At 37.2% G+C, this 26,772-nt stretch overlaps 1 protein-coding gene across 1 annotated transcript in view; it reads right to left on the bottom strand.

Annotated features, from left to right (window-relative positions):
• The window catches only part of COMMD10 (COMM domain containing 10), a 112,578-nt gene that overhangs the window by 74,642 nt on the left and 11,164 nt on the right, over positions 1-26,772 (bottom strand). Inside the window, exon 5 of the mRNA XM_067316166.1 lies at positions 12,400-12,510. Coding sequence (XP_067172267.1) covers positions 12,400-12,510 — 111 coding nt within the window. The remainder of the gene's footprint in view (positions 1-12,399; positions 12,511-26,772) is intronic.

Consider the following 26,772-nt stretch of genomic DNA (forward strand, 5'->3'; position numbering starts at 1 on the left):
CAGAAGCTAAAACAGCATTTTCATTACACTAGTTTCAGCTCTACTTTCATTTTTGTATTGCCCTTTCATTACTACAAGGCTTCAGAATGCATTCTTAGTAACATGATCTGTCTCATTAAGGGAGGGGGTAGGGGGGAGGAAAAAAAGAATATTTTCCTTTCCCCCTTGAAGTCTTTCTTTTCTTGTCTGGCTACAGAATGTGCATTCCTAGAAATACGCATTTGTTATTTCATTAGTAGTGATTTTATACAATCATACTCAATAATATTTGCTCAGGGGCTGCAGGCTAGGCTGTGGGCTGTGGTTTTGTTGTAAGAGAGGTCATATTTCATGTATTTTAACCAGCAAAAAAGGTCACTTGTCACGGCTGCTTTTAAAGTTAGCTAAACGTTCATACAAGCCCAAACGGCACAAAGTTAGATGCCACACAGCTCCACGTCAGACTCCTGCCATTTGTAAGCAACAGAAGACAAGGTAAGTGCAAACAGCCGGCCCTGCATACGACCGAGGTGCTGACCTGCCTTCCCTTACCTGAAGCATGACTGTAGAGGGTGTCGCAGCATTGTTACAGGTTACATTGTTACGCAGCATTGTTCAACCTCAGCACCTGTTCAACGTCGAATGTACAGCGCTGATAATGTTTGACAGCATATACAGTATAGGCACTGCCTCAAGCAGGACAGATGTCAGCAACTCAGGAGATGCTCACTTTGTGCTCTTTCAAGAATATATGTATTATTTCTCCAAGATGCCTGATCTGGCAATTTCACAAGTTTGCACACTGACGAAAACATCAGCAAAAGTAACAGGAAAGTAAGCCCAGCGATTCTGTAAAATGGACAGAAGACACAAAGCAATCCAATGGCTTTTAAAGATTCAAAAACATGCTATTAACCTGCACAGCGGCTTGGGTTCAAAATTGGTAACCACTGAGAGGATTACTCTTCCTTGTCAGTACAATTTTATACTGAAACTCACAATACAACACACCTAGAGAACTGCCCAATAAAAAGCAGAACATGAGAAAGAAACACAAAGATGAACACAAATAATCATGCCACAAATGCAAACAATGTGAGCTGAGAGGTGTGGGCTCCTCCTGTATTGCTCTGAGCAGGCCTGGTGAGATGCTAGTCACGCGTAATACCTAATTAGTTTGTAATAGCTTAGGCAATACAGAGTCACCGGTGAGATACAAAGCAGCAGCATAACTGGCTGCAGTTCTCCCCGCCACAGCATTTTCCAAAGGTGCCTCAAGACACGAGCAGGGCGTAAGCCACAGGCCATGCCAACTGCTCTGGCAGCTGCTCCTTGCCGTGATTTCATTTCCAGATACCCCTTTCTGATGTAGGTGCTGATACGGTTGGGAAGAAGTAGTGTGTAGTGTGCCATGCCTCAGTGCATAACTAGTGCCTGCTCAACAAGACGCAGGAGAGGCTGTGTGCAGGGGAGCGGAGCAGGGAAGAGCCCGTAGCCCTAAGGGGGTTCCACAGTCTGCAGCGGCACCTGGCCCAGGTAAGAGGCAAATGCTCCGACACAAATCGGCTACTCACACCCCAAGGGCCTAGTAAAAATACCATTATAGAATTTGAAAACGGCATTCTGTTCTAATTTCCTAGCCCCATTTAAATAGTTTCACACAAGGTGTCCTTACTTTTTTTAATTATTATAAGAGACACTTACTCTGTTCAAATACCTCAAACAGTTGATTTCTGTGTTTTGTGGCTAACCCGAGGTTTGAAAGCATTAAAGAAAAAGTCTGAAAGGAAATACTGTCAAGCACTCTTATTTCCAAGGACAAACTCACAGTTCTCCAGCTTCATGCTGGTGAGAGTATTCAAGGCGCAGTACAATTAAATGCCAGGCCTCCAATTTTATCAAAACCACAAATCCAGGGAAACTCTCTCTAATCTCAGACACTCATCAGCACTGCTTAAAAACAAACAAACAAACAAACAAACAAACAACACTATACTAAAAATCTAAGGGATGTGACCAAGTCTCCTGAGGCCTGTGCAGACACTTTGGATGAAAGTCTGCATTCTCAAACAATTTTCTCCCCCTTTTAGTACAAGAGATAGGAGTTATGAATGCTGCAGGCCAGAAAATGGAAGAAAAGTAGAGGGCTGTGCCCAGGTGAGCACTTTCTCTCTCAGGACCAGGAGTTCTCTGTTATCTGTTTTATAGCTCAACATATATTTCAACTGCAAAGAAGAGCTAACCTAAAATTCCCCACACTGTCATATACTGAAGACCCATGAGCTGATGTTGATCTTCCCCCATATACAAATACTACTTACTCAAATACAGCTCTCCACATCCATTTTGGAATATGTTCTATGGTAAGGGAGCTGAAAGATTTGTTAGAGAAGACAGAAAACACCAAGAAATTTGAAAACATCCGAGAATATCATGGTCAATTAGAATGTCAGAGAAAAGCACAAAATAGATGCAACATGTAGGAAAGTTAAGGAACAATAAAAGTAAGCTTTGCTAAATATTTCCAGGTTTTATATATTACTTTAAAATTGTAAATTATCCATCAGTTTTTTCATCATGCCTTTATTTGGGCCTTTTTTTTTTTTTCATTTCAGAAATCTAAGAAAGGAAAATCACACTCGTAAGATGTAATTTAATTTGAACTCTTCTACCCAGTAACACGGACATCTTACAACATCTAATGGCAGTCAAACAGATTTTAAAAGGATGCAATTTTACTCAGGCTTGCAACATAATGCTTACAAATATAAAATGGAGTTCTATAATTTTAAATGCCAATTCTAGCATGTACAAGGCAGACATTATACACAGCTTCACTGTCAGGACTGCCATGGAAACATCTAAGTCTTAACTGGATTTGATGTCCAAGCTAGTATTATTTTGTCAGGACATACAGGATAACTATATGTTCAAGGAAAAGTAACTAATGTTCAACTCAATAGGCAAAAGAAAAAAAACTTTACAGATACAAGAACTGCAATAACTAGGTCAACGACAACTGAAGATCAAGTAATTTATTCTGATATGGTAAGGGGAAAAAAAGAAAAAGAAAAGCTTGAGACTTATTAAAATGACACATTTCATGTGCATAAAGACATGACACAGTAACAGTTTTTCAGGCAACGTGACACTAAGCAAGAAAATGAATACCTCAGATACCTCAAGTGAACAGCAAAGCACGGATTGCTCCCAAGCTAGCGCTAGAGTAATGAGGCAAGTGGATCTCAAGTGGCAGAATAACTGAAAAACAGGCAATAATCCTGGTTCTAGAAGATAGTGCCCTCTCTTCCAACAACCTCTGAAGGTACCCCTTACATGGGAACCAGCTAAAGGAAAATAAAACACGTTTGGGTCCTAAAGATGTTTCTAAGCACAAGTTTAATGAGAAAAACACATGAAAATTAATTTTTAAAAAATTCCGTGTCTCAAATAGCTTTCCTCCTTTAGAGCCTTGCAGAGAAAAAATAAAGGATTAACAGAAGATAAAGTTTCTTGTAAGCAAGACTAAGTTGTACATGTCAGACAGTAGCAAATTGCACAAACTTCATAATTCTTAAAAATGCTACTTATTCTTGTCAACACAGAGCAACTGCCACATAAATGCACTTGGCAGCATCACATTTGAATGTTTAAACTGAACCCTGACACCTCTAAAAATTGAATTTTATGTTCTACTCCAACAACCACTCAAATCAAATCAAGTCAACCAGAATCATGTTTTAAGATAAGAGTTTACAGAAAATAATGCATTTTCTTGAATTTTTCCAGATTAACATGAGCATTACTTCAACAAGAAGTAACAAGAACATGTGAACTACACCAATATTTTGCATTTATAGAGGGAAAAGGGATATTGATTTGTTCCTTTTACCTAGGAATATTTTTAAAAAACATAAAAAGAAAAAAAAAAGATCACCATTTGACAGACAGAAAAACCTGAAAAGCATTTGTAACTGACAGCAAATCACTATAGTGAAAGAAATAAACCCAGCCCATATGCCTTTCAAGCTACTAGCCAAGTACATTTTCTCTATGATAGTCTTGTCTACATTTGTATTAGGGTCTGGACTGCAACTGGCCAAGAATGCTATCTGCTTCTTAACGTCTCTCTCATGTCAGTTATTACCTAACTAAACAGTAAGGTGGGTTGCTTTGGTAATTTTGCTTTCTAAAGTCAGCAACAAGCCTTCTTACCTAAAGACTATGAGCCAGCAAAGCCACTTCCTCCAGTGAGTAAGTAGAGTCAATGTTTGTTGGACTTCAGGGCATAAAGGTCTACATCTCTCAAACAATCTCAAATATTATCAATTATACTATCATTTTTATGAGTAGCTCTAAGTAATGTACATTACATGTATATTTTTGATATTGCACATAGCTGCCAAGGTGGTATTTATCAGTAATTTTAATAAAACATTGAATTAATTCCTTCTGAAGGATGCTGCGAACATGAGCTTCTGCAGAAGTGAACTCCACTACATGCTGTTGCCAGTGTACAGTAACTAATGATGTTTAAACTAAAAAGTCAAAGTTGGATGTAATGTCTTACTAGTCAACTCTCCCTTAGGAGGCGAAGGAGGGAAAGGAATATTTTAATTTGTGTTAAGGAATTGCAGAGGAATTTTATGTTGCTTCTTGGGGGTCTTAAAATTTGTACTTCTGGCTATCAATAGTGGCCTAGCCACAAAACTGCTAAGCATAAAGAGTCAGAGGGCCCAGCACCTCCAGTAGTACTCAAAAAAACACATGTACACACGTTTACAGATAGTCCTGCAGAGCTTCCCAAACAGTATTTCGCATTAAAAAAAAATCTCTTTTTAGAAAGAACACATTTCATCTCTTCTCTGCTTGCTTCTACCTGTCAAATAACACAAGAGACAAGTATTCCTCCCCGATTTAAATGCCATAAAAATGCTAATCATTTGATTTGCTAATATCTAAAGGCCTTATGATTCTCTGAAATCTCTACTTTTTTTAAATACAGGAGAAATTTTTATTCTTATGCATCCATACACGGAAAAATATCTGTTTCTAGGCATCCAAATTAAAGAGTTGCTGGCTCAAAGGCAGCAGTTACCAGCATTGTAACAGAGGACACAAGCAGAAGAGCTATGTTCAAAGGCAGAACCTCCCTCCTAGCCTGTTCAACTGCTATGTTCTGCTCTCCCTAATCTGACCCATTTCTTACACTACCTTACCTCTCTACCTCTTTACCTGAAGAAACAGACAAAGGAGAAATGCCAATTTTTAAGATATTTGCAAAGGCAACATAGAGCTTATTAGCCAAGTAAAAGGAAGGGGTGGGAACAGTACTGAGAGGAAGTATTATGAAAGGGGAGCCACTGACAACTTATGGTCATTTCCTGTTACTACACACAGACCAAGACAACAGTTCATTTGCTAGCACTCTGAATAGTTTCTGAGAATAGCAGGCAAAAAACTGTTTAGAGTTTTCTGAGAATTTCCAGTGAATCACATAAATACTTTTCCTTCCCCTGAAGTGACTGAAGGATCAAGCCTACAAAACTAGTTTGAGGCAAATAAAAAAAAAAAACAAAAAACCCACACATCTTGAGAATAGAGGTGACATACACAAATACATCAAATGAGAAAAACTCACCAGATCTTTGTTCTTCAAATGCTTTTGGGCCTTATATGCTCAGGAAGACATTTAAGTCTGCCTGACAAAGCAATAGGTCACCAAGTTTAAACTTGAATTTAAATATTTCTGCTACTTTTCTACTCCTTATTTGGATTGACAATGGGAAAGTTATACACTATGCACAACTCAGTTTAGTCCTGTACAAAAGAAACAAGAGATTCAACATTAATTACAGACTGAGGTTGGCTAAGGCCTGCAACTGTACATGGTCAAAGGGGACGGAGTTTTTTCTGTAATTCCATGATACAAAGACACATGAACAGAGTTTAACAGTGTTTTAGTGAGAACAAAGTAGGTGCAGAGGCTGTAGTCAATTATATGGTTCCAGATTTTATTTATAAATTCTGTATTAGTAGATGGCATAAGGAAAAAAAATCCCTATATGTAGTTCTTTACTATAAACTGGATAATTGGATCATGTAGGATCAGAAATGGAGCCAGATAATTAGCTACACCCTGCAGTACAATTGCCAGAGGTGGGCACATACTCCTGGAGTCGCACCATCTGGGAGATGGTTTCTGTATAACATGTCGAGCTACCCACAACTTCGAGAACGTGGGTTATTCTGCCTTGTGTTTCTACACTGTTAAGGAAGAAGAAATCCTGCCAGCATCTTGAAAATTCTGGACTGCACCTTCAGTTTCCCCTCTAACTAAAATGCATTTAGTCAGGGATAATAGATATGACAGATCACAAACATAGTCTAATGTAAGAATTGTTGTGCATTGCAACTCTGGAATTTCTGGCTCGAATGGTTAAGCACAGAAATTTCTGACAGCTTTCTGTAGCAATGTGACAGCCTGGAGACAAATTCTAAATTTCAAGCTTATTTTACTGAGCTGTTCCACATGCTCAAGATCATACAGCCATTTCACTAGGTCTTCTAAGAATACCAAGACTTTTCTCCAGTATTCCGAAATCCCTTTTTAGGGAAGCGTCTGCTCTCTTATCAGCATTATTATTTATGAGATTTTAGTCCTCAGAATAATATCCATGATCTACCTTGCCAAAAGCAGCAACCTTGCTTCTATAGAGCTCAAAAAGACCTTGAACTGGGACTGTACTATCTGAGGCCATCTAGCCTGAGGACTATCCTGGCCTCTGATTATCTTCTTTAAATAGGAATGAAATGACCTTTTCTCTTAAACTTCTCCTTAAACATTTTTGCATTCATCCAAAGTCCTGTCCTACTTACTTTTTTAGCAATTGCTAGAGCCTTACAAATCTAGTTGAAGAGAGGACTAAACCCAATTCAAGTGCATAAGCAGAAGCACAAGTTCTTTGTTTTCTGAGAAAGAAGAGGGCGACATCCTCATCCGAACAGCAGGGCTGAGAGGTAGCTGAGGAGTGTGAGCAGCAATTTACAGTTGTTTCATGTTTGCACCTCATGACAGTTCCTCCAGCGTCACAGCAGTCTCTTAATTGCCCTCCTTCATGGGGGCCTACAGAAGTGACTGATCTAGCTCAACTAGAAGAAAAGCTTTGTTTCGCAGTCTACTCTGCTGTTAAAGACAGGGGGAAAAAATCCACAAGGACGAAGTTAGAAAGCAGAACGGCACTTACTGACGTAAACAGGGCAACTCATCTAAGGTCTAGATTTGCCCACAGTCCAGAAACGTACAGAAAGTCTGTTAAAACTAAGAGGAAAGAAGAAAACTGTGACTGATATTTTAATAAATAAATAATAATCATTTAATATTTCCAGACTTCTATATTCCCTGTGGAATGATGCATATGTATTACCATCTCAGTTTCAAATGGAGCCAGACCCCATTTTGATTTTGAAGAAATGGTTGCAGAAAAATAAGTTTAAAATATTTCCTTTTCCCCCTTTAAAACAGCCCACAATCCCGAGAAAATTCATAAAATAAAATTAAATTAGTAGAGCAACACTTTAATATTTTCTGCCTTTTGTCAAAAGTATTATAGTAGCAGGTTTAACAAACCACCACTTTTATCAGCTTATTTGTCTTGCACTGGTAACTGTAACAAAATCCTTCACATACAAGTTACAAACAAAGTATTGAACTCTCACACGGAATCTATACATAGCATTCCCATTTTAGCATACCAAAAATAAAAGCTCCCCAAAAGGCAGAAGGCCATCAAGAAGTCCTTAAACATTAAAGAGAAAATTGTACATGTAAAAGAGGGGATAAGAAACAAGAGAAGAGCAAAACCTTCCATAGGAAAAAAAACTTTAATTAAATAACTACCACTGTAATTACATACATGGAACGGAGCTATATAAAAAGAACTTGGATAACTATTGAGACACAATGCCGGGCAAGAAGAGTTTTTACTAATAATTTTCAAGCATGAACACTGCAGATTATGTGTAAAAACACACAATAATAAATACACCTTAATTAATAACATGCCTGACTATTTTCCTAGTGAAGAGGTAAAGCAGAAACAAGCAAGGATACAACTGAGTAATGATCCTTAGGGACAGAGCAGGTCAGAACAAACTGACCACGTCCCCAAGCCTTTAAGAGCACGCAGTCTCACCTCCCACATTCCTCCGCGGAGGTATTCAGCAAAGATGATGTGACATTTCTGATGCCCTCAAGCCTTTCCTACAGCCTTTACTACAACAGTTTTTCTTAATATACGGCTTGTGCAGTTATGGAGAATGAGCATAGCTGGTTAGAAAGGTTTGGACTAGACAGCCTAAGGAATTACTATAATTAACAATGGAAAAGAATGTGTGCCTGTGTGGATAGATATTAAATAAATTATTGAAGTAAACAGAGATATTAAATAAACACAGCACTTTTGGGGGGATAAGTCTTTGTTTGCAAATCAACATCATAATTAGCAGCAGAGATTATCAGGATTATTAATTCATACTCCCTCTGCTGGTTAATTCACCCTATAACGATCAAAATAATAATAGTCCATAAAAAGTCTCCAGATGGCTGTGTTGCAACTCAGCAACACATCAAACCTGAAACCAAATTATATTAAATAAAAGCCCCATACCCTGCCTCCACCTTACACATCAGTTTGTAAACAGCTGTTTCTTCACGTTCCCGTAGTTTGTTAAAAATGTCAGAATGGAAGTAGAAGTGTTTGACAGAAGGATCCTGCAGTTCAGAAAGATGTTCCCCATCACCCTAGCTTGTTTTTCGTGTGCCTGCTTTACAGAAGCCCCACTTCCCTAAGATTTAGAAATGCAATTAAACGTTTTACATTCTGAATCTTTGTAACACATGATGCTAACTGAATTTCAAATTGAAACTTTTTTTTTCTCCTCCCATACAAAGTCATCAGCAACCAAACTTTAAAGCAGCCAAGAATCACCAAACAACTTGGGTTGGAAGGGTCTTTGGCGTGGCTGTCCCATCCAACAGCGGGGCTACCTCCAGGGTTATGCCACGCTGCTCCAGTTGACTTCTGAATATTTCCACAGCTAGCAACTCCAGAGTCTCTCCAAGTAACCCACTCTAGTGCTTAGTCGCTCGTGGTGAAAAACTTTTCATGACACATGTAAAATTTGTGCAAGATCCAAGTCAAGCATAATTCAAAGACTGAGGAGAAGCAAACACTGAACTTGTAACAATTCCCCAAAAAAGTTTGTCATAATAAACAATAAATAATAAGTGATAAATAATAAAAGAGTTTACCATAATACTTATAATATTATACATTATAATATTGTAATATTATAAGTATATAAGGTATAATACCTACAGGACTCTGCATTTCATCTGAAGCTGACAAAACATACTTTATAAAGATTCATATGGCATACAGTGGGTCCTTCAACTCACTTTACTTCATGAAGCACAAATGTCATTCCTATAGCCAAGGGTTTTTGATTACATATCCTAGAGAAATGGTTAAGTACTAATTTTGAACATCAGCTTCTGACAAAGAAATGTTTATGTTGCCCTTAATTGACTGAGTTGTAGTAAACGTAAGTGTATTAGTAGAATTACTTTCAAAGAGTAAAAATGGAAACAATGGTAAATTTCATTTACCTTGCTCAGTACATTTTTTTATTAATAGGTTTCAGTTCAGTAGATGAGCCAGACCAACTTCTACTGTTCTGTGCAGAGTAGAAATGTAAACACTTCGCATTTCCCACAACTGCTGACTTCGGGAGTGATGCTGAATATTGTTTCAAAAAAGCGTGCCAAGAGCCGGAGAGGTGGCACAACGAGAAAGGGCACTACTGCCACCTAACGAGCCAGCACTCGAAGCTCTGTAACAGTGTTTCACTGTGTGTCTTACAGGGAGAAATAAAAGCTATCATATTCATGATTAAAAGAAGAAGGGAAAAAAAAAAAAGAGTTCAGTTACAAATGAAGACAATTAATCATCACAAACCAATACTCTGAACACGTCAAATTTCTGTGCAAAAGGCTGAGTTATATGTAACTGTGGAGAAAAAAATCTTCAGAAGTATCTAGCTTCATATTTAATACACAGAGGGATCAAGCTGATGCAAAATACTTCACAAAAATTAATTATGCTCCAACACTTCTGTCAGCATGTAGGCAGGTATTAGACCATCTCAAACCTATTCTATACCGGGATGTTAGCATTCAGTAGTTATCTTCACACCAAACCAGATTTTTAAATTTCAGTGTCTGGAATGTGAGAACATCGGCATGTTTTTCTTGTTCTACTGTTCTACTAAATGCCAGTTTTGGAGTTGTTATTCTAGGCTTGGAATTATTGCAAAAGAAACCAGATATTTGTATCTAATTATACCAATAAGAAGAAATAGAGAGGAATCAATTAACAATAATCTACTTTCTGAATTCTGTTTGTAAAGGAAACAAGTAGTTTAAGCAAAATATACAACTCAGTCTATAATGGAAATGACTTCTCCATCTTACCACCTTTCTTCCCAAACTACTAACCTGCATGACTGTATCACTATATGGACAATTTTATCAAAAAGCCCACTTTGGACATCTATGGCCTGGGAGCTTTATTTGGTTTATCACTGCTTCCATACATACCTCTAATGGACAAGCCGCAGATAAAAATTTTATCTCAAGTTTTTGTTCATTTGTTTTAAAGCTAGAAAACCAAAGCAAAGAAAATAGCATCTTGTTCCACAATAGATATTGGAGTCTGGATTAGCTCTCAAATCCTAACTTAATATTTTATAAGCAGATCACAAACAGCTCACTATGAAGAAAACAATGTGTCTAAAGCTATCTTTATGTTAAGAAATGATGACCAGAATCATAATGTAGCTAGATAACCAAAATGCAGACAATCAAATAGAGACAGTTATGCACTTAAATATCTTGTCACATAGTTCTACAAAACAATTTAGAAGAAGAAACATATAGCAGAACCTACTGAAGAAGTTTAAACATGAAAGAATAGAATTATCCAAGTTAGAATTTGGCTAGAACATAGACTTAACATTCTTTTCTCACAAAAAGTGCTAACAGGATCTTCATTTTTATCCAGGAAACAACAGGTAGAACCACAGGTTCAGCACCCAGGCAGAAGACGGGTACGCACGTCCCATTACCGTCTGCATTCTACCAGGGGATGGTCTGTCCATGTAATACCACACTTTGCTTTAACTGGGCTTAAATACAAATGTTGACTGTACTGAAAGGTAACTCGGTTGTACACATAGGGTTCTACTGTCTTCCTTATATAATGCACAAAATTCTACTAATTTCATCTTGTTCTAAAACAAAGTTGGGCAATTCACTCAAAACAAACTACATGCAAAGAAAATCAAGAGAATTTTCTTTTTGTAAAGTGTCACATTTTTCTCATGTTTCCTCACAGTTACTTTGTCATAGATTTGAATCTGTATGCTGTGCTTCTTAATGCAACTAGCACATAAAATATTGTGTGGTTCCTGTATATGTGTTTCAGAAACATAATGTGCAGTGAACAGCTGAAAAAAATAACTCTATTGCAGGTCCTGGTGTGAAGCACAACCATAAGCTCTACATTCTCTTATTCTACTAGAAATCAGAAATTCCACTCACATTAGTACAATTACTGTGATTGAAATGCAATGTGAAATCAGAATTGAGTTTCAAATCATTTTTTTTCCTCAAATCTTTTACATTGACTCTTTCATTGATAAACATGAGAGACACCACAGAGGATAAGTCTTTCCAATTTCTATCAGCAAAATAAGGTGAACAGCCATTCATGTATTTAATTTAAAACATGCTAACTAGCACAAGATACAGCTTATATGAATGAAGATCTTCGAAGCGCTGCTTGGCACTGAAACACCACCAGTCACTAAAATCCTTGAATATAAGACTTTAGCTCAAAATCTCTAAAGCTTTGGCTTTCCATGGCCTTGCATACTATGTCATCTTTCACACGCATATACACAGAAAGGTTTCAAGTGATGAATAATATAAGTATATACATGGTAGAAAGCAGCAAGGAACTAGGCATTAGATGTGTAATAAGTACCATTCACAAGATATGTGCTATAAAGATATTTTAGAGACATAAAATAACCATATCTCCATGACATCTCTCCATTACCTCACTGCCCAAAGAGCTTACAACACAGCTCACAACCTCCAGCCAACTTAATGTGTATGCTAGTACATCAGTACTTCACAATTTCAATCACCTAGTTGTTTAACAGTTTTGTAAAACAGAAATATGAAAAAAACGGTGAGATATTAACAATGATCAAGAGTTTCAACTGCTGTCTCAAAACTTTAAACAAGGCCATGACCACAATTCATTCTTACTCTGTCAGACGTGCATTTTATACCTTTGAATCTTCATTGCTCACTCCCAGCTCCAGCACAGCTTGAGGAGATTTCAGTTTTGCTTGCATGGACTCGGACATTTGAAGATTAAGCTGCCATCCAATTGTTTCAAGCTACAAAACACAAATTTAGATTATAATCAGATGCTGCAGAAGCTCTGGGGGGATCAACTTTCAGTGTCTGTGAATGGTCTGTGTCAGTGAGCATGTTGTCAGGCTCTACATAAATGTTAAGCATTTTTATACCATGGACATTCTGCAAATTCTCCTGGACTGCAAGACAGATTTGCTTCTACCTCCAACCAAATTTAACAGTTCAAATTGCCTTTGACCATCCAAAATACAGTGACTTAAAATGCTTCAGATCTGCTGGAACCAATCCATAGAACAAAATTAAGGATTCAAAATAAGGTGGATTTCTCCTCTAAGCAAAAGAGGATGGGCAAATTTGAGGCTTCCACTTATTACATATTTATTTTAGGGAAAAAATTTTATGAATAGTAATTTCTTAATCAACGGATCTACTTATGTGTGTTCTACCATATACAGATGTTAATGACAAAAATAATTCTGTGCTGCTTTTTAAATTTTTACTACTGAAAAGTCAAAAACCAGCTGAGCCTGTGAACAACAGAATTTGCTCATTTTCAACAGAAACAACAAAAAAACACATCTCAAATCACTTTTTAATCATGCATCTAAAATGATATTCAAACATTATCAAGCTATGCCTCACGCGTGAAGGAGTATGTAAGAACAGAACTACAAGTCTTTCCGGAATTAACCTATAGCTTTCTTGAATAAAGAACAGGAGAAATCTGAAGTCTTATCACGTAGCAGGTTAATTTGCACACAAAATTTTAATTCAATGTTCACCCTCTGTTAGTAAATATTTTAGCTGAATTGGTAAAATGAAAGTGTGCCACAGACCAGTTAATACCTCTTACAGTTCAACAACTCAGTTAAAATCATCAGTAGCACAAAGCCACACCAGAGATGCTTGGCTGTGAACAGAAAAGCAGAGAAGCCAGTACTTATGCTGTTTCCTACAGTGACAGTAATCTCTAGATGACGGACTGGATAGGTAGTGAATGGTGGTAAATATCTTACATGGGCACAGCTCAAAGACAGAGCTTACGAAATATCTTACAACTATACCATTTCTATACAACCGTACCATTTATATATAATATCTTGCATACACTTTGTGTACTGCATACATAATACACCAGTTATATAATAAACATTGTAAGTTACATGACCAAGTATACCAACAAGAAGAAGAGGTATCGTGATCTATCAGCCACCAAGATAGTTCGGGAACTTAGCCAAACGCAGACACAGTTAACAGAAAAACATGGAGCAGTCTCAGAGTGACTTTGCATACAGCTACATATACAGGACAGTGTGAAGAAATTTAGCATATCAACCTGCAGTCTATCAGCTGCTCTGCAATAAATGCCACTATTCAGGCTTCACTCTGCGGTAAAAATAATGTAGTTTACACATTAAATTAAAATCAATGAAAAGCATGCTTACAACACAGAAACTGGCACAGCTAACATGCTGTAAATATATTCTAGTGCATTTTGTAGTGGACTTATCTCTAAGAACAGTATATGCAGACTTAAGATGCTTTAAAGACAAATATTATAAATCCTAAAAGCAGATTAGTTTTTGGTCAGTTATCTGTTTTGATTTCTTCTAAGCTGATTACACACTGGTTAATGAAAATAACAGGGCACAACCCACCCCGCCCAGAAGTACCGCACAATCCAAAAGAGCAGTCACTTCTGCAAAAGCATTGCCAGGCCAATCACAATAAGTACAGATGAGCCTGCAAAGCCTTTGTTCTGGCCAGTATCTACATTACTTTGAACCTTTCTAGGCACACCAGCAAATTATGCTAGAATGAGACAGCCTGGAAAACATTTTTCTCTCCACAAACTTCAACAAAACTAACTAAAGAAATTAGAAAGTATACGTTTGTTTCTCTAGTCCACGCAGTGATAGAGATCTTGGGACCTTGACTTACTCTAGCTTTCAGTGCAAGCATAAGAAGATCAGTTCAGTGTGGTTCAAAATCCATAATGGTCAACAGAGAAAGATCCAAGTGATGGATAACAGAGTGGCAGTGGGAGCAGTCCAAAGCAGGCAACAAAAGAAAGTACTAGCTATTTTGATGAAACATCTGCACCCATCTAACCACTAAGGCCAAACCTGGAGATTGCAAGCAAGCTCTGGAATTTGATGGCCCTTTGTATTGCCGTCACTGGTGTTCCAGCTAAGAGCTCCTCAATTTTGAAAGGACTTTTTAAATCAGTGCCTTAAACACTTTATTGTACTAGTATGGAAACCAAGGCTTAGAGAGGCTAGCATCTTATCCAGGATTATAAAATAATGCCAGCAGGGACAAAACCAATATCCTAGGAAGAGAGACTTTCAAGGCTTTGCTCTAGCTGTTAGACAATACACTGTGCATAACATGAAAAACAAATCATTAAAAGCAAGCAGATTCAGACTTACGACTTCTGCTTCACTTTTAACTCACCTCTATCCAGGAATATCATAGAGGGCTCAGAACAAACAATATATGTGGCAACACAGTGGTCTGAGCTCATAACTGAATAGCAGTCATAACTCTTTTTTTTATATTGCTTTACCTTAAAATTACTTTGTTTTTCTATATGATTCATGTGTCTTTTCTGTTTTAAATATAGCCATATGAGAACAAGTTTTGATTAACAAACAGTATGCTGCCTAAGGCTTCAAAATGGTCTGCCTATTTCTTTGCATGAAAGGAAACTAGAACATATGTTTGGCCACAGTCATGTTTACTTAGAAGACATTTAACATTCTGAAATATCAATTAACCTTTTGAGAGTGGAGACATGTTTCTGCGCAGTGGTTTTGTCAAGGCACTGTATTTGGTAGCCATGAAGCGGTACATATTTTAGGGCTACGTTTTTCAGAAGATACAAGGAGTGTTAAATTCTTAACAGTTAAAGGACTGTTAAATTATTTCCACTTCTGATATAATACAGGTCATAGAAAACAAAACAATGGGGAGAGTTTTTATGGTGCCAGAACTTGTGATAACATTCACATTTATGTGAAAAGCATTTACTGGGGGGAAAACAGTCTTTCTCTAGAACTAGCATGAAAATAAAGCCATACTTTTAGTTAGTGTACACCTTTAACTTCTTTTCACAAGTTCTTATCAGCAGTTTAGAAATGTGCGAGCAACATTAAGGAAAGCTACCTTGTCACTGCAACAATAAATACATTTGAAAATGTACTATTTAGCTCTGCAACTTCTCACTGATATCTCTGACACTCACTTAACCTCGGGGTTATGTTTTTTAAAAAAAGGAAGGGGGGCAAGCTGGAAAACAAGGAGAGGAAAAAATGTAGTTGTTAAATAAAACCAATAGTAAGTAGGTATGAAAAACCTTCAGGTCTGTTCCATGAACACTACAGCAAAAGATCCATGGCAACTAAGATAGGGGAAGCTTCAAATTAGATCACCCCTGTAATCCTCCATTCTCTTGCCTACTGTCCTCTTCACTGAAATACTTTCCATACAAAACAGAAGAGCACAATATTTTATACATTAGGATAAGCAAATCATTAGTAATCTACCACAGCTATGGTAAAATGTTTGCGTGAAAGCCACTCTCCACACAGGCTGCACAGCACCCATGCACACTGTAGACGTCGAGCCCTCTTTCACAGCTTATCTGATATGAACTTCATGCAAGGTCTCCAACCAAGAGAGGATTTCACATAGCCCACAGAATAACACCCATAAAATTCACTACTTCTCTCACCACTTAATGCTCTTTGTGTTTTACATACTATTATATTAACCATACAGAAATCTGTCTGTTGGAATCCAGAAGAAAGAATGGACCGCAGCTTTGAGAGTGAAGGAAGACTGGAGGTCCAGGAGAGACACACGGCAGGGCCTCAACTTGAGGACAGAGAATGGAACTAAAGTCACTGAGAAACTGGCACTGAAAAAAAATGCTGGTAAGGAGCTTAATTTGGGAAAAGAAAGTAAGCGGGAACACTGAGAAGACAGAGAAAACTGAACGTGGAAGCAGAATTTCAGAGAATACATAAACACCTAAAATGTCTCCCCCAACACTGTCAGCTTCAGCCAACCAAAACTTCTGGAGCAGGGCCCAATATTTTTAAGGGAGGAGAGGAAAAAGGGGTTTTAAGTGCTCAATAGGTGCTGGAGCTGGGCAAGAGGGGATATTTTTCAAATTTGAGTCTTTGAGATACATTGAGATGACACTTACCATCTCTCTCTAGAGCCAAGAGGACTAGAAGCTTGTTTTTAATCTTTAATGGAAAACTAAAGTTTCATATAAATTATCTGCTTCCAGAAGGTGAAGCTTTCAGAAGGTCATCCAATATCATAATGAATCATTAGAGGAAACTCAGAAAATCGGTACTACTTCCCTGAAAACTCACCAATACAGCACAAAGAGTCTACTACCTAGTGCAACGCAAGCAAAATGCCAAAGTACCATGCAAACTATTATTTTTCCTCCATGGATAATCCACAGTTTGGCATCTATTTGTCCAATAAAAAGTGTTAAAAATATTGATCTCAGAAGAAAACAAGAGTCGCAAAAAATAAAGTATTGAACCAGTAAGAATTACAGTAGGGAAATATCGCTTGAATATATAAAAATCAACATGATCAGAGTTTTTACAACAGCCAGACATTTAGACAGTTATGGAACAGCCAATCACTTTACATTTCAAATTTAACATATTATGAAGCTGCAGTTATTTCACTCAGATTCCTGAGCTCCATTCCCTTGACAAGACTTGCTGCTTTCAGAACAGCTAGCTTTCCCTAAATAGAATTAAATAATACGTATTTCATTTCTGCACAAACAACCATTTTAGAATATGATAGTTTTTAGTTAATTCAAGACTAAAAGCATTCTGCTATGATTCAGGACATGCGCAAATGCAGTTAATCAGCGTTACAGACTTAACACGATTCAACAAGTAGCTATAGATTAACCAGCTACAAGAAAGATTATGAAGATCTGGGCATATCCATTATTAGAATTCCAGATAAAAAAAATGACTGTATACATTTCTACAGTGAGAGATAAAAATGCTTATCACCATTTAGCAGACAACAAGAAAAAATTTCTTAAAAATAGAGTTTCATCTTAAAGTGAGAAAAACAGATTTCTGGACTGAATACTTGTTAACAAGTTTGACTGGGTGGGGAATATAGAAATAATTCTAAATTAATAGCAGTGTTCTGTAATTTTATATTTATGGGGGAAAAAAAGCTTAAGAAAGTCCACCATAGGCAAGGAACACTTAGTGCATGCGAACAACCCATTTTATGTAGCTTACTATTACTACTAATGTTTTCAATACTGCCAAAGGGCTCCTTACATTACACTCGGTAATGTTTGAAAACCAAATATATCATAACCTCATTTTTTAATAATTTTGATGATATTTGGAGGATCTATTTTGAGCATCATTTTCCATTGCTGCATGAGAGGGTTTATTTCCATTGTCAATTGGCTGTGTTCTGGCTTGTCTGTTTGCTTGCTTGTTTTAAAACAAAAAAAACCCCACATATTCCTTTTTAGGAAGGAAAGGTTTTCATTACCCCGAAGTTACTAAGGAACTTCTACAGCTTTTTAACACAAGTGGTATAGCTTGATTAGAAATTTAAAGCAAACTGAGCTTGTGGCCCACAGTCAGAAATAAAAGCCAACAGGAGTGTCCTTTAGAGTAACTAGGTCACGCTGATGTGAATATTGAGAAGAAAAACACCTACTAAGGAAATTATGGTATATGATATTAAATCTTATTGACCTAGTTCATAATGAGCTTATCAATCTGGTCAAATTGGCCTCCAGTGAGATGATTGCTAACTTGAGCAAAACTTAAAATAAATTGTAATATCTCTTTTAAAAATTCAAATCTTGGCACAGACCTGAGACTACTTCTAGCAGTACTACTGCTTCTGGCATTAGTGATGCTAAAGGACTTGATTAACATGAACATTCTTATTCTTGTTTCAGGCACAAAATGCTGTTTTAGATTTATATAGCAGAGAACTAACATCCAACTCTCCTTAACTCAAGGAGCCATTTTAAGGTAATTTACTTGCACTTCTGATTACTTTCCTTCACAGACAGGCTGATTAATTTGAAGACATGCTGATGCAGCGTAATTGGCTTCATTTTTGTGAGCTTTTTAATAACCATATAATAGAAATAGAATGTCATGAAGAACTTTGTTGACTCATTCTTTATAGGTATCACAAAAGATACCAGTCTACTATGGAAAAGACAGAAGCCCAGCAAACTATTTCAGGAAAACAAACTAGGAAGGTTGCATCAAGACAGAAATTCGTTTCAAGCTCCACTGATATAGGTCCAACTCTTTGATTTTATAATACTTTAATCCTTATTTTGAGAAGCCTTTCAGTTCAAAATGAACTAATATTTGTGACAACTTAAATGGTATTGCACATGAGATTATACCTTTCATAGCCTGAGAAAAAACTCTGCTTGTTTTTATAAAGCTCTTCCTGTAAGAAAATAAAATAAACATGCATGTGCAATGGCACTATTATTACACTATCCAGAGTTACACTCTCCTCATCTATTTCTACCAAACAGGGGATGACTTTATCAGCACGTTACAGAAACGTTACCAGTTTACTTACTCTTATAAGTAAGGTCAACTTCACCACATCAATGCTGGAGCTTCCACTTAGTTAAAAGACTGCTTTAATTCACAATCTAAAGTAAATATTCATAATTTAAGATTCCAAATTCTAAACTTCTACTGTTAGAAAGTTAAGAATAATTAACTCTATAGGAGATCATGTAACAGTACAGCTTGATTTATATATTAAAAGAGAGCAGCTTGGAGGAAAAACCACCCATGCTTCAGAAAGTAGACTTATGATAGCTGGAGAAATAAGATTCAAGAACTACCTTCTAACAGTACCAGCGGAAGCAGAAACTACTAGATATTTTAAAGACAGAGCCTGAGAAATTTAGATCGTGCACTACATGATGTGACTGCTTGCAGTAATAGGGAGGTTGAACAACTCATGTCTCTTCCCACAGGTACTTTAGAAATGAACCTATTCTGTTTCCAAAGGCAACAATTACAGATGAAAAAAGCTATTTAAAACATGCATTACAAATGAAATCAGAATCTTTTGTTTTAACCTAGAAACTAATACACTCATTTTAGCTATTTTTCCCTCTAATTTCAGAGGAATAGTCCAACTTTAAAGGTAAAAACATTTCCTAGAAGGATCTGAAATAGCTGTTTATATAATTTAAGACATCTGTAGTACTACTGTCACCAAAGCTGTTATGAACAGTGAAGTGAGAGATAATGGGATATGAAAGACATCTTAAGCAAATCCCTTTCTCATATGATTATAATAGCACATATCACACTGACACAAAACATTCTTAAAATGTTTTTCAACTAACAAAATACTTTGAGGAAATAAATCACCTGTAACAAAACAATTTTTCAAGTGCAAATTTTTTCCACTTACAAGACACTTATTTTAGCTCTTCTAATCAAATAACCTTTATGAATACAAGAACGCAAGTATGACTCTTTCACTCACACTAATTTTTGAAAGGGTGACTCCCGTAGTTCTCTCCATTGAAGGCCAAGCATTCCCTGTTTCATTGTAGTAAAAGAAAATCAGCTAGAATTCTGGCATATTAAAAGTTTGGGGATTCTTCCCCTCATCTTTCAACAATCAAACTAGCCAAAATGCTTACTAAATGGTAGCTGCATTCATGCATACTTTTCAACGCATCCTTCATCTACAGAGAGTATTATAACTCCTATCTATGGAAGTAATAAACTAACTACCAGCTTGGTATGGGTGACAGAGGATGAAAGGTGCATTACATATTAACTAAAACATTGGTCTACAACGCACTACTCTAACTTGAGACCTGTGTAATCACACCGATGTGAAACTAGAACATGGCACCAAGCCAATTCCATCAAGGCTGCTCTGTAAAACGTGCAGCCTAAGATCCCAAGTCGGCTCTTCATCAGCCCATTCAGTATTGGAGAATCAAAAGTCATGATAATGTCATTTTTGCTGAACATGATAATGATACCTGAAGACAGTTTACCCAAGAGGACAAGAAAAGGATGAGAAAATGTGTCTGACTGAACTTCTCAAAGAGCTCTCCTAGTTAGTTTAACAAAAGATGGTTAATGCAGAGGAGACACCATTAGGATGAAGCCAAAGTGCGCTCAATGTAGCAAACATATTAAAACAGAAAAAGGTGCACATTTTTAAGAGGAAGGCAACCAGCTACAGGAAAAATTTGCCAATCATCACAGGTAGATTCTTCATCACTGAAATTTTTTGTAATCAGGAAGAGATTGTTTCCCATAGGATAAGCCCTAGATCAAACAAGAGTTAGTTTAGTTTCCTACTGATATCAATCTCTAGCACTGGGAGTGGGGGGAGATGACTGGCATAAACACATCAATGTCTACTCTTAATTATTGCTACTGACTTGTGTTAAGGTGGCATGAACATCTTTGAAGGAAACTCTGGTAACATGCCTCGATGTTGCTGGCGGGGGGAGGGGGTTGTGTGTCTTTTTTTTTTTCAAGCAGGCCTCACTGTAATAACTGTTCCATGGAAAAGGAAGTCTGCAGTGAAACAACTCGCTTTTCACAGAAAGAAATTATACCCTTTCCAAGGAATATTTACGTCCTTCCAACCAAATACTGAATTTTTATAAAGCATTTTTAAGTTTAGAATTCTCAGTAGAGACTGAAACAACCAATCTTGATGTTTAATTTTCCAATTAATCACTACCTGCTTGAAAGACAAATGATTAAATATTGAAAAGTATATTCCTAAAAAAAACCTAGCAGCAACAAAAATCCATCCAGGAGGGCAATGATGGTGACTATGTTTTTTCTATCCTTCTGTGTTCCAGCAGGTAACAGCAATTACTCATGAAAGTTAGTGGATTATTCTTCAAATGCAAAAATATTTCCGATTTATTTACTAGCTAAGTAATAATATCATTTGTCTGCCCCCACTAATACAATCTGTCTACTCTAATTTCTTTAGGGGAATGACCTATGATCTGGTGTTTACAGGACAGTTCTTCAGAAATCTACATGAGGTCATAAGAAGGCATGAAGTCAAGACCCAAATTCTGATGTTTTATTGCATCTGGAGGAAATACTCTAGAACTGGGTAAACACTTAGCAGAAATTGAACTGAGGTCAATTATTTTGATTTATATAAGAAGCAGTGACAGAAGGAAAAATAAAACTGAAGTCCTAGAACTCAGGAAGAGGGAATTACGAGGGTATTTTAGAAAACAGTTTTAAAATATATACAGGCATACCTCATTTTATTGCGCTTTGCTTTAGTGGGTCTTGCAGATACTGCAGGGGGGGTTGGGTTTTTTTTTTTTTTTTTTTTTTTTTTTTACAAATTGAAGGTTTGTGGCAACCCTGTGTCAAGCAAGACTATCGGCGCCATTTTTCCAACAGCATGTCCTCACTTCCTGTCTGGGTCACATTCTGGTAATTCTTGCAATATTTCAAACTTTTTCATTATTATTGTATCTGTTATGGTGATCTGTGATTAGTGATCTTGGATGTTACTATTGTAATTGTTTTGGGGCACCACAAACTGCGCCCATATAAGACGGCGAACTTAATCGATCAATATTGTGTGTGGTCTGACTGCTCCACTGACCAGCCTCGTTCCCCCGTCTCTCTCCCTCTCCTCGGGCCTCCCTATTCCCTGAGGCACAACAATTAGGGCAATTAGTAACCCTACAATGGCCTCTAAGTGTTCGAGTGAAAGGAAGAGTCGCACATCTCTCCCTTTAAATCAAAAGCTAGAAATGATGAAGCTTAGTGAGGAGGGTATGATGAAAGCTGAGGTAGGCCTACAGCGAGGCCTCTTGCGCCAAACAGCCTAAGTTGTGAATGCAAAGGAAAAGGTCTTGAAGGAAATTCAAAGTGCTTCTCCAGTGAACACACAAATGGTAAGGAAGCCAAACAGCCTTCTTGCTGATATGGAGAAAGTTTTAGTGGTCTGGATAAGAGATCCAACCAGCCACAACATTCCCTTAAGCCAAAGCCTCATCCAGAGCAAGGCCCAAACTCTCTTCAATTCTATGAAGGCTGAGAGAGGTGAGGAAGCTGCAGAAGAAAAGTTTGAAGCTTTTTGAAGAAGTTGGTTCATGAGGTTTAAAGAAGTCGTCTCCATAAGATAAAAGTGCAAGGTGAAGCAGCAAGTGCTGATGCAGAAATTGCAGCAAGTCATCCAGAAGATCTAGCGAAGATAATTGATGAAGGTGACTACACTAAACAACAGATTTTCAATGTAGACGAAACAGCCTTCTATTGGAAGAAGATGCCATCTAGGACTTTCATGGCTAGAGAGGAGAAGCTCATGCCTGGCTTCAAAGCTTCAAAGGACAGGCTGACTCTCTTGTTAGGGGCTAATGGAAAGCTGTTGACTTCAAGTTGAAGCCAATGCTCATTTACCATTCCGAAAATCCTAGGGCCCTGAAGAATTATGCTAAATCTACTCTGCCTGTGCTCTATAAATGGAACAAGAAAGCCTGGATGACAGCACATCTGTTTACAACACGGTTTACTGAATATTTTAAGTCCACTGTTGAGACCTACTGCTCAGAAGAAAAGATTCCTTTCAAAATATTACTGATCACTGACAATGCACTTGGTCACCCAAGAGCTCTGATGGAGATGTACACTGAGATTCATGTTGTTTTCATGCCTGCTAACACAACGTTCATTCTGCAGCCCATGGATCAAGGGGTAATTTCAGCTTTCAGGTCTTATTATTTAAGAAACACATTTCATAAGGCTACAGCTGCCATAGACAGTGATTCCTCCGATGGATCTGGGCAAAGTAAATTGAAAACTTTCTGGAAAGGATTCACCATTCTAGATGCCATTAAGAACATTTCTGATTCATGGGAGGTCGTCAAAATATCAACATTAACAGGAGTTTGGAAGAAGTCAATTCCAACTCTCATGGATGACTTTGAGGGGTTCAAGACTTCAGTGGAGGAAGTAACTGCAGATGTGGTGGAAATAGCAAGAGAACTAGAATTAGAAGTGGAGCCTGAAGATGTGACTGAATTGCTGTAATCTCATGATAAAACTTTAACGGATGAGGAGTTGCTTCTTAGGGATGAGCACAGAAAGTGGTTTCTGGAGATGGAATGTACTCCTGGTGAAGATGTTGTGAACATGGCTGAAATGAAAACAAAGGATTCAGAATATTACACAAACTTAGTTGATAAAGCAGCGGCAGGGTTGGAGAGAATTGACTCCAATTTGGAAAAAAGTATTTTGCGGGTAAAATACTATCAAACAGCATCACACGCTACAGAGAAATCCTTTGTGAAAGGAAGAGTCAACTGATGCGGCAAACTTTATTGCCATCTTATTTTAAGAAATTGCCACAACCACCACAACCTTCAGCAACCACCACCCTAGTCAGTTAGCAGCCATCAACATCGAGGTAAGACCCTCCATCAGCAAAAAGATTATGACTCACTGAAGGCTCAGATGATGGTTAGCATCTTTTAGCAATAAAGTATTTTTTAATTAAGGTATGTACATTGTTTTTTTAGACATAATGCTATTGCACACTTAATACACTACAGTATAGTGTAAACATAACTTTTATATGCACTGGGAAACCAAAAAATTTGTGTGACTTGCTTTATTGTGATATTTGCTTTATTGCAGTGGTCTGGAACCGAACCTACAATATCTCCGAGGTACGCCTCTATAGTAATTTCAGTATTTCATGTACCAGAGACACCCAAATCATTTGGAAACTCATTTTACTGATTATTTTCCAAGATACTTAAGTGATGATCTGCTCAGAGGTGGCCAGCTTCCATATAATGCACTACTAAGAAGAAGCAATACTTAGAACTCAAGTATGCCCACTCAGAGAGATAATTACTATCAAATATGCATACAGCTTTGCAAAGCTTCTGATTGTAGTCCTCTACTACATCTTGAATAGCAAAGAAAAAACCCTAAGGTATACAATATTTTTTAGATCTGTCCTCCTACTGTATAAACACACCTCAACTCAACCACAGTCCAGTGGATCTTTCACTGCAGAAGTACCTTGACAAACTGACCTTTCTCACTAGTCTGCAAGAGAAAAGAAAAAGGGGGGAAAAAAAAAAAGCTGCTTCTCATATACCCAAGTGCCCTTCTATATATACTTTTTTTTTTTTTTTTTGGGGGGGGGGAGTAGCTGTACATTATATAAAACAAAAACTACATACACAATACCTATATAGAAAAATCACCATTACGTCTACAAGGATGCTGTATAACAGTGCTCACTAATTTTGTTTCTCCTTATTATTGAACATCTGACTCCAAACTATTCAAATACTGCTTTCAAAACAAGTTTTCAATGGCATTAACCACTGCTGTCTCTCCCCCTAGCTCCTTGCCTTGCATCCAAACTCCAGCTTCTCAGTAGATCCATCTCCCTTGTCCACTCACCACCTTCTTCCCAACCATCTGGCTTGTACTACCATCCTCACTGCCCAGCAAACTTCGGTCCTCTGTAAATCCCACTCGTATTCAACATTCAGTTTCTCTCTCTCTGTGCCCATTCAGGCGTTACTGAGCGGGACAGAGGAGCTGGAAAGAGCCACAGGGCACACCTCAGGTTTGCTCTGCACATCCTAGATCCCTCAACACAACTTTCCCTGACGACATCAGCGACATTAAGAGGTAGAAAACAAACCAAATGAACAGCAGCAAGTGTTTTAACTTTGTAAACTGGGAGCTTCAGCTTATAATTAACTCTAGAGGAAGCAAGCAGAGCAAGCCAAGAAGCCAGTACCTCAATTTTTGCTCAGAGAGGATTTGACTGGTAAGACTTTACAATTTTAAAAAATAGAAATACAGACCGAGGCTCAATTCTAAAAGGAAAAACTGCACAAATTACGTATCTAAAGTCATCTTATTGGGTGAATACAGAAAATTAACTGGATTTTTCATCCAGGAATGGCATTCTCCTAGTGGATGGTATTACTGGTATTAATTTTGTTTGCTTTACTATTTTTGTCTGCAGTTATAAAGTCAGATCACTCTTTAGCAAGGCTCATCTAGCATGTATGCCAGGTAAAGTGACAGTTTTCAGACTGTTGAACTCAATCCCCATATCAAGAAAATTCATTTTTTAAAAATCTTTGAATTTAAAAAAGAAATAGCAACACACCAAAAAGTAACAGTGCACTTCAAAAGGGAAGAAACAAAAGAAGTATGACATGGATTTGCTACAGAAATCTAGTGCTAAACTTCAAAAGATGTTTCCCTATTTTTAGTTGCTGGAATTTTTCATCTTTACAAGTATTTTAAAAGAAAAGCAGCTAGCTTGATAGCAAAGAGAACAGGAATATATAACAAACATCGGAATCAACAATCCAGTTTCCAGTACCCTAATATATTTAGAGATTCACTTAGTGTAAAAGTTAAAGTACTGTTTTACTCAAGCTCTATCTGAGAAATTTGCGGACACAGACTGGCAGGTAAAATGGAGTGCAAATATGCACCAGTCTATGAGCACTTACATTGAAAAGATTTCTAACAATTCTTTGGCTCTTTTATCAAGTAAAAAAATGCATAGCCAGATCCAGTGGTTGGAAGATGAAGTTAGACAAACTTTAATGAGAAATAAGGCAAAAACATTTCTTAACCACAAAAAACACCCTAGAAATTATCAGTTGCTTCAAGCCTTGAAATGACAGCTGGGCTCCCATTTCAAAAGTTGTTTTTTAAAGAAAAATTATGGTCTGTATTATACAGGAAGTTAGACAAGAGAAGCATTGGACTCCTTTCGAACCTTAAATTCTGCTGGTTTGCCTGTAGGAACAAAACAAAGGTTTCAGATATTTTTAAATGTGTTTGAAGCATAACTTCTTTTAACCTTTATCATTTACACTTTCTTGGCAGGGAATGGAAGGGGTAAGAAGGATAGGAAAAAAACTCTTAAGAAAAAAAAAATCAGTAAATCAAAATAAGAATACTTATGGGATACTGAAGTAGTACCTAAAAATTGAATATGAATATGAATAAATAATGAAAACACCTGTAAATGTAATGTAAAGTTGGGTGAGTGGAAGATTAAACAGATTTGGTCAGGCTGTAACTAGCTATTAGAACAAATCTCAGTAGGTATAAAACTGCATCTTTATTACATCTTTAATCATTCATATTCTCTTTGCCACTGTCTGTGAGGGCATCAGATAATGCAAGCTGGTTCACAGT

Source organism: Apteryx mantelli, chromosome Z (genome assembly GCF_036417845.1).
Source record: "Apteryx mantelli isolate bAptMan1 chromosome Z, bAptMan1.hap1, whole genome shotgun sequence".
Taxonomy (NCBI): Eukaryota; Metazoa; Chordata; class Aves; order Apterygiformes; family Apterygidae; genus Apteryx; species Apteryx mantelli.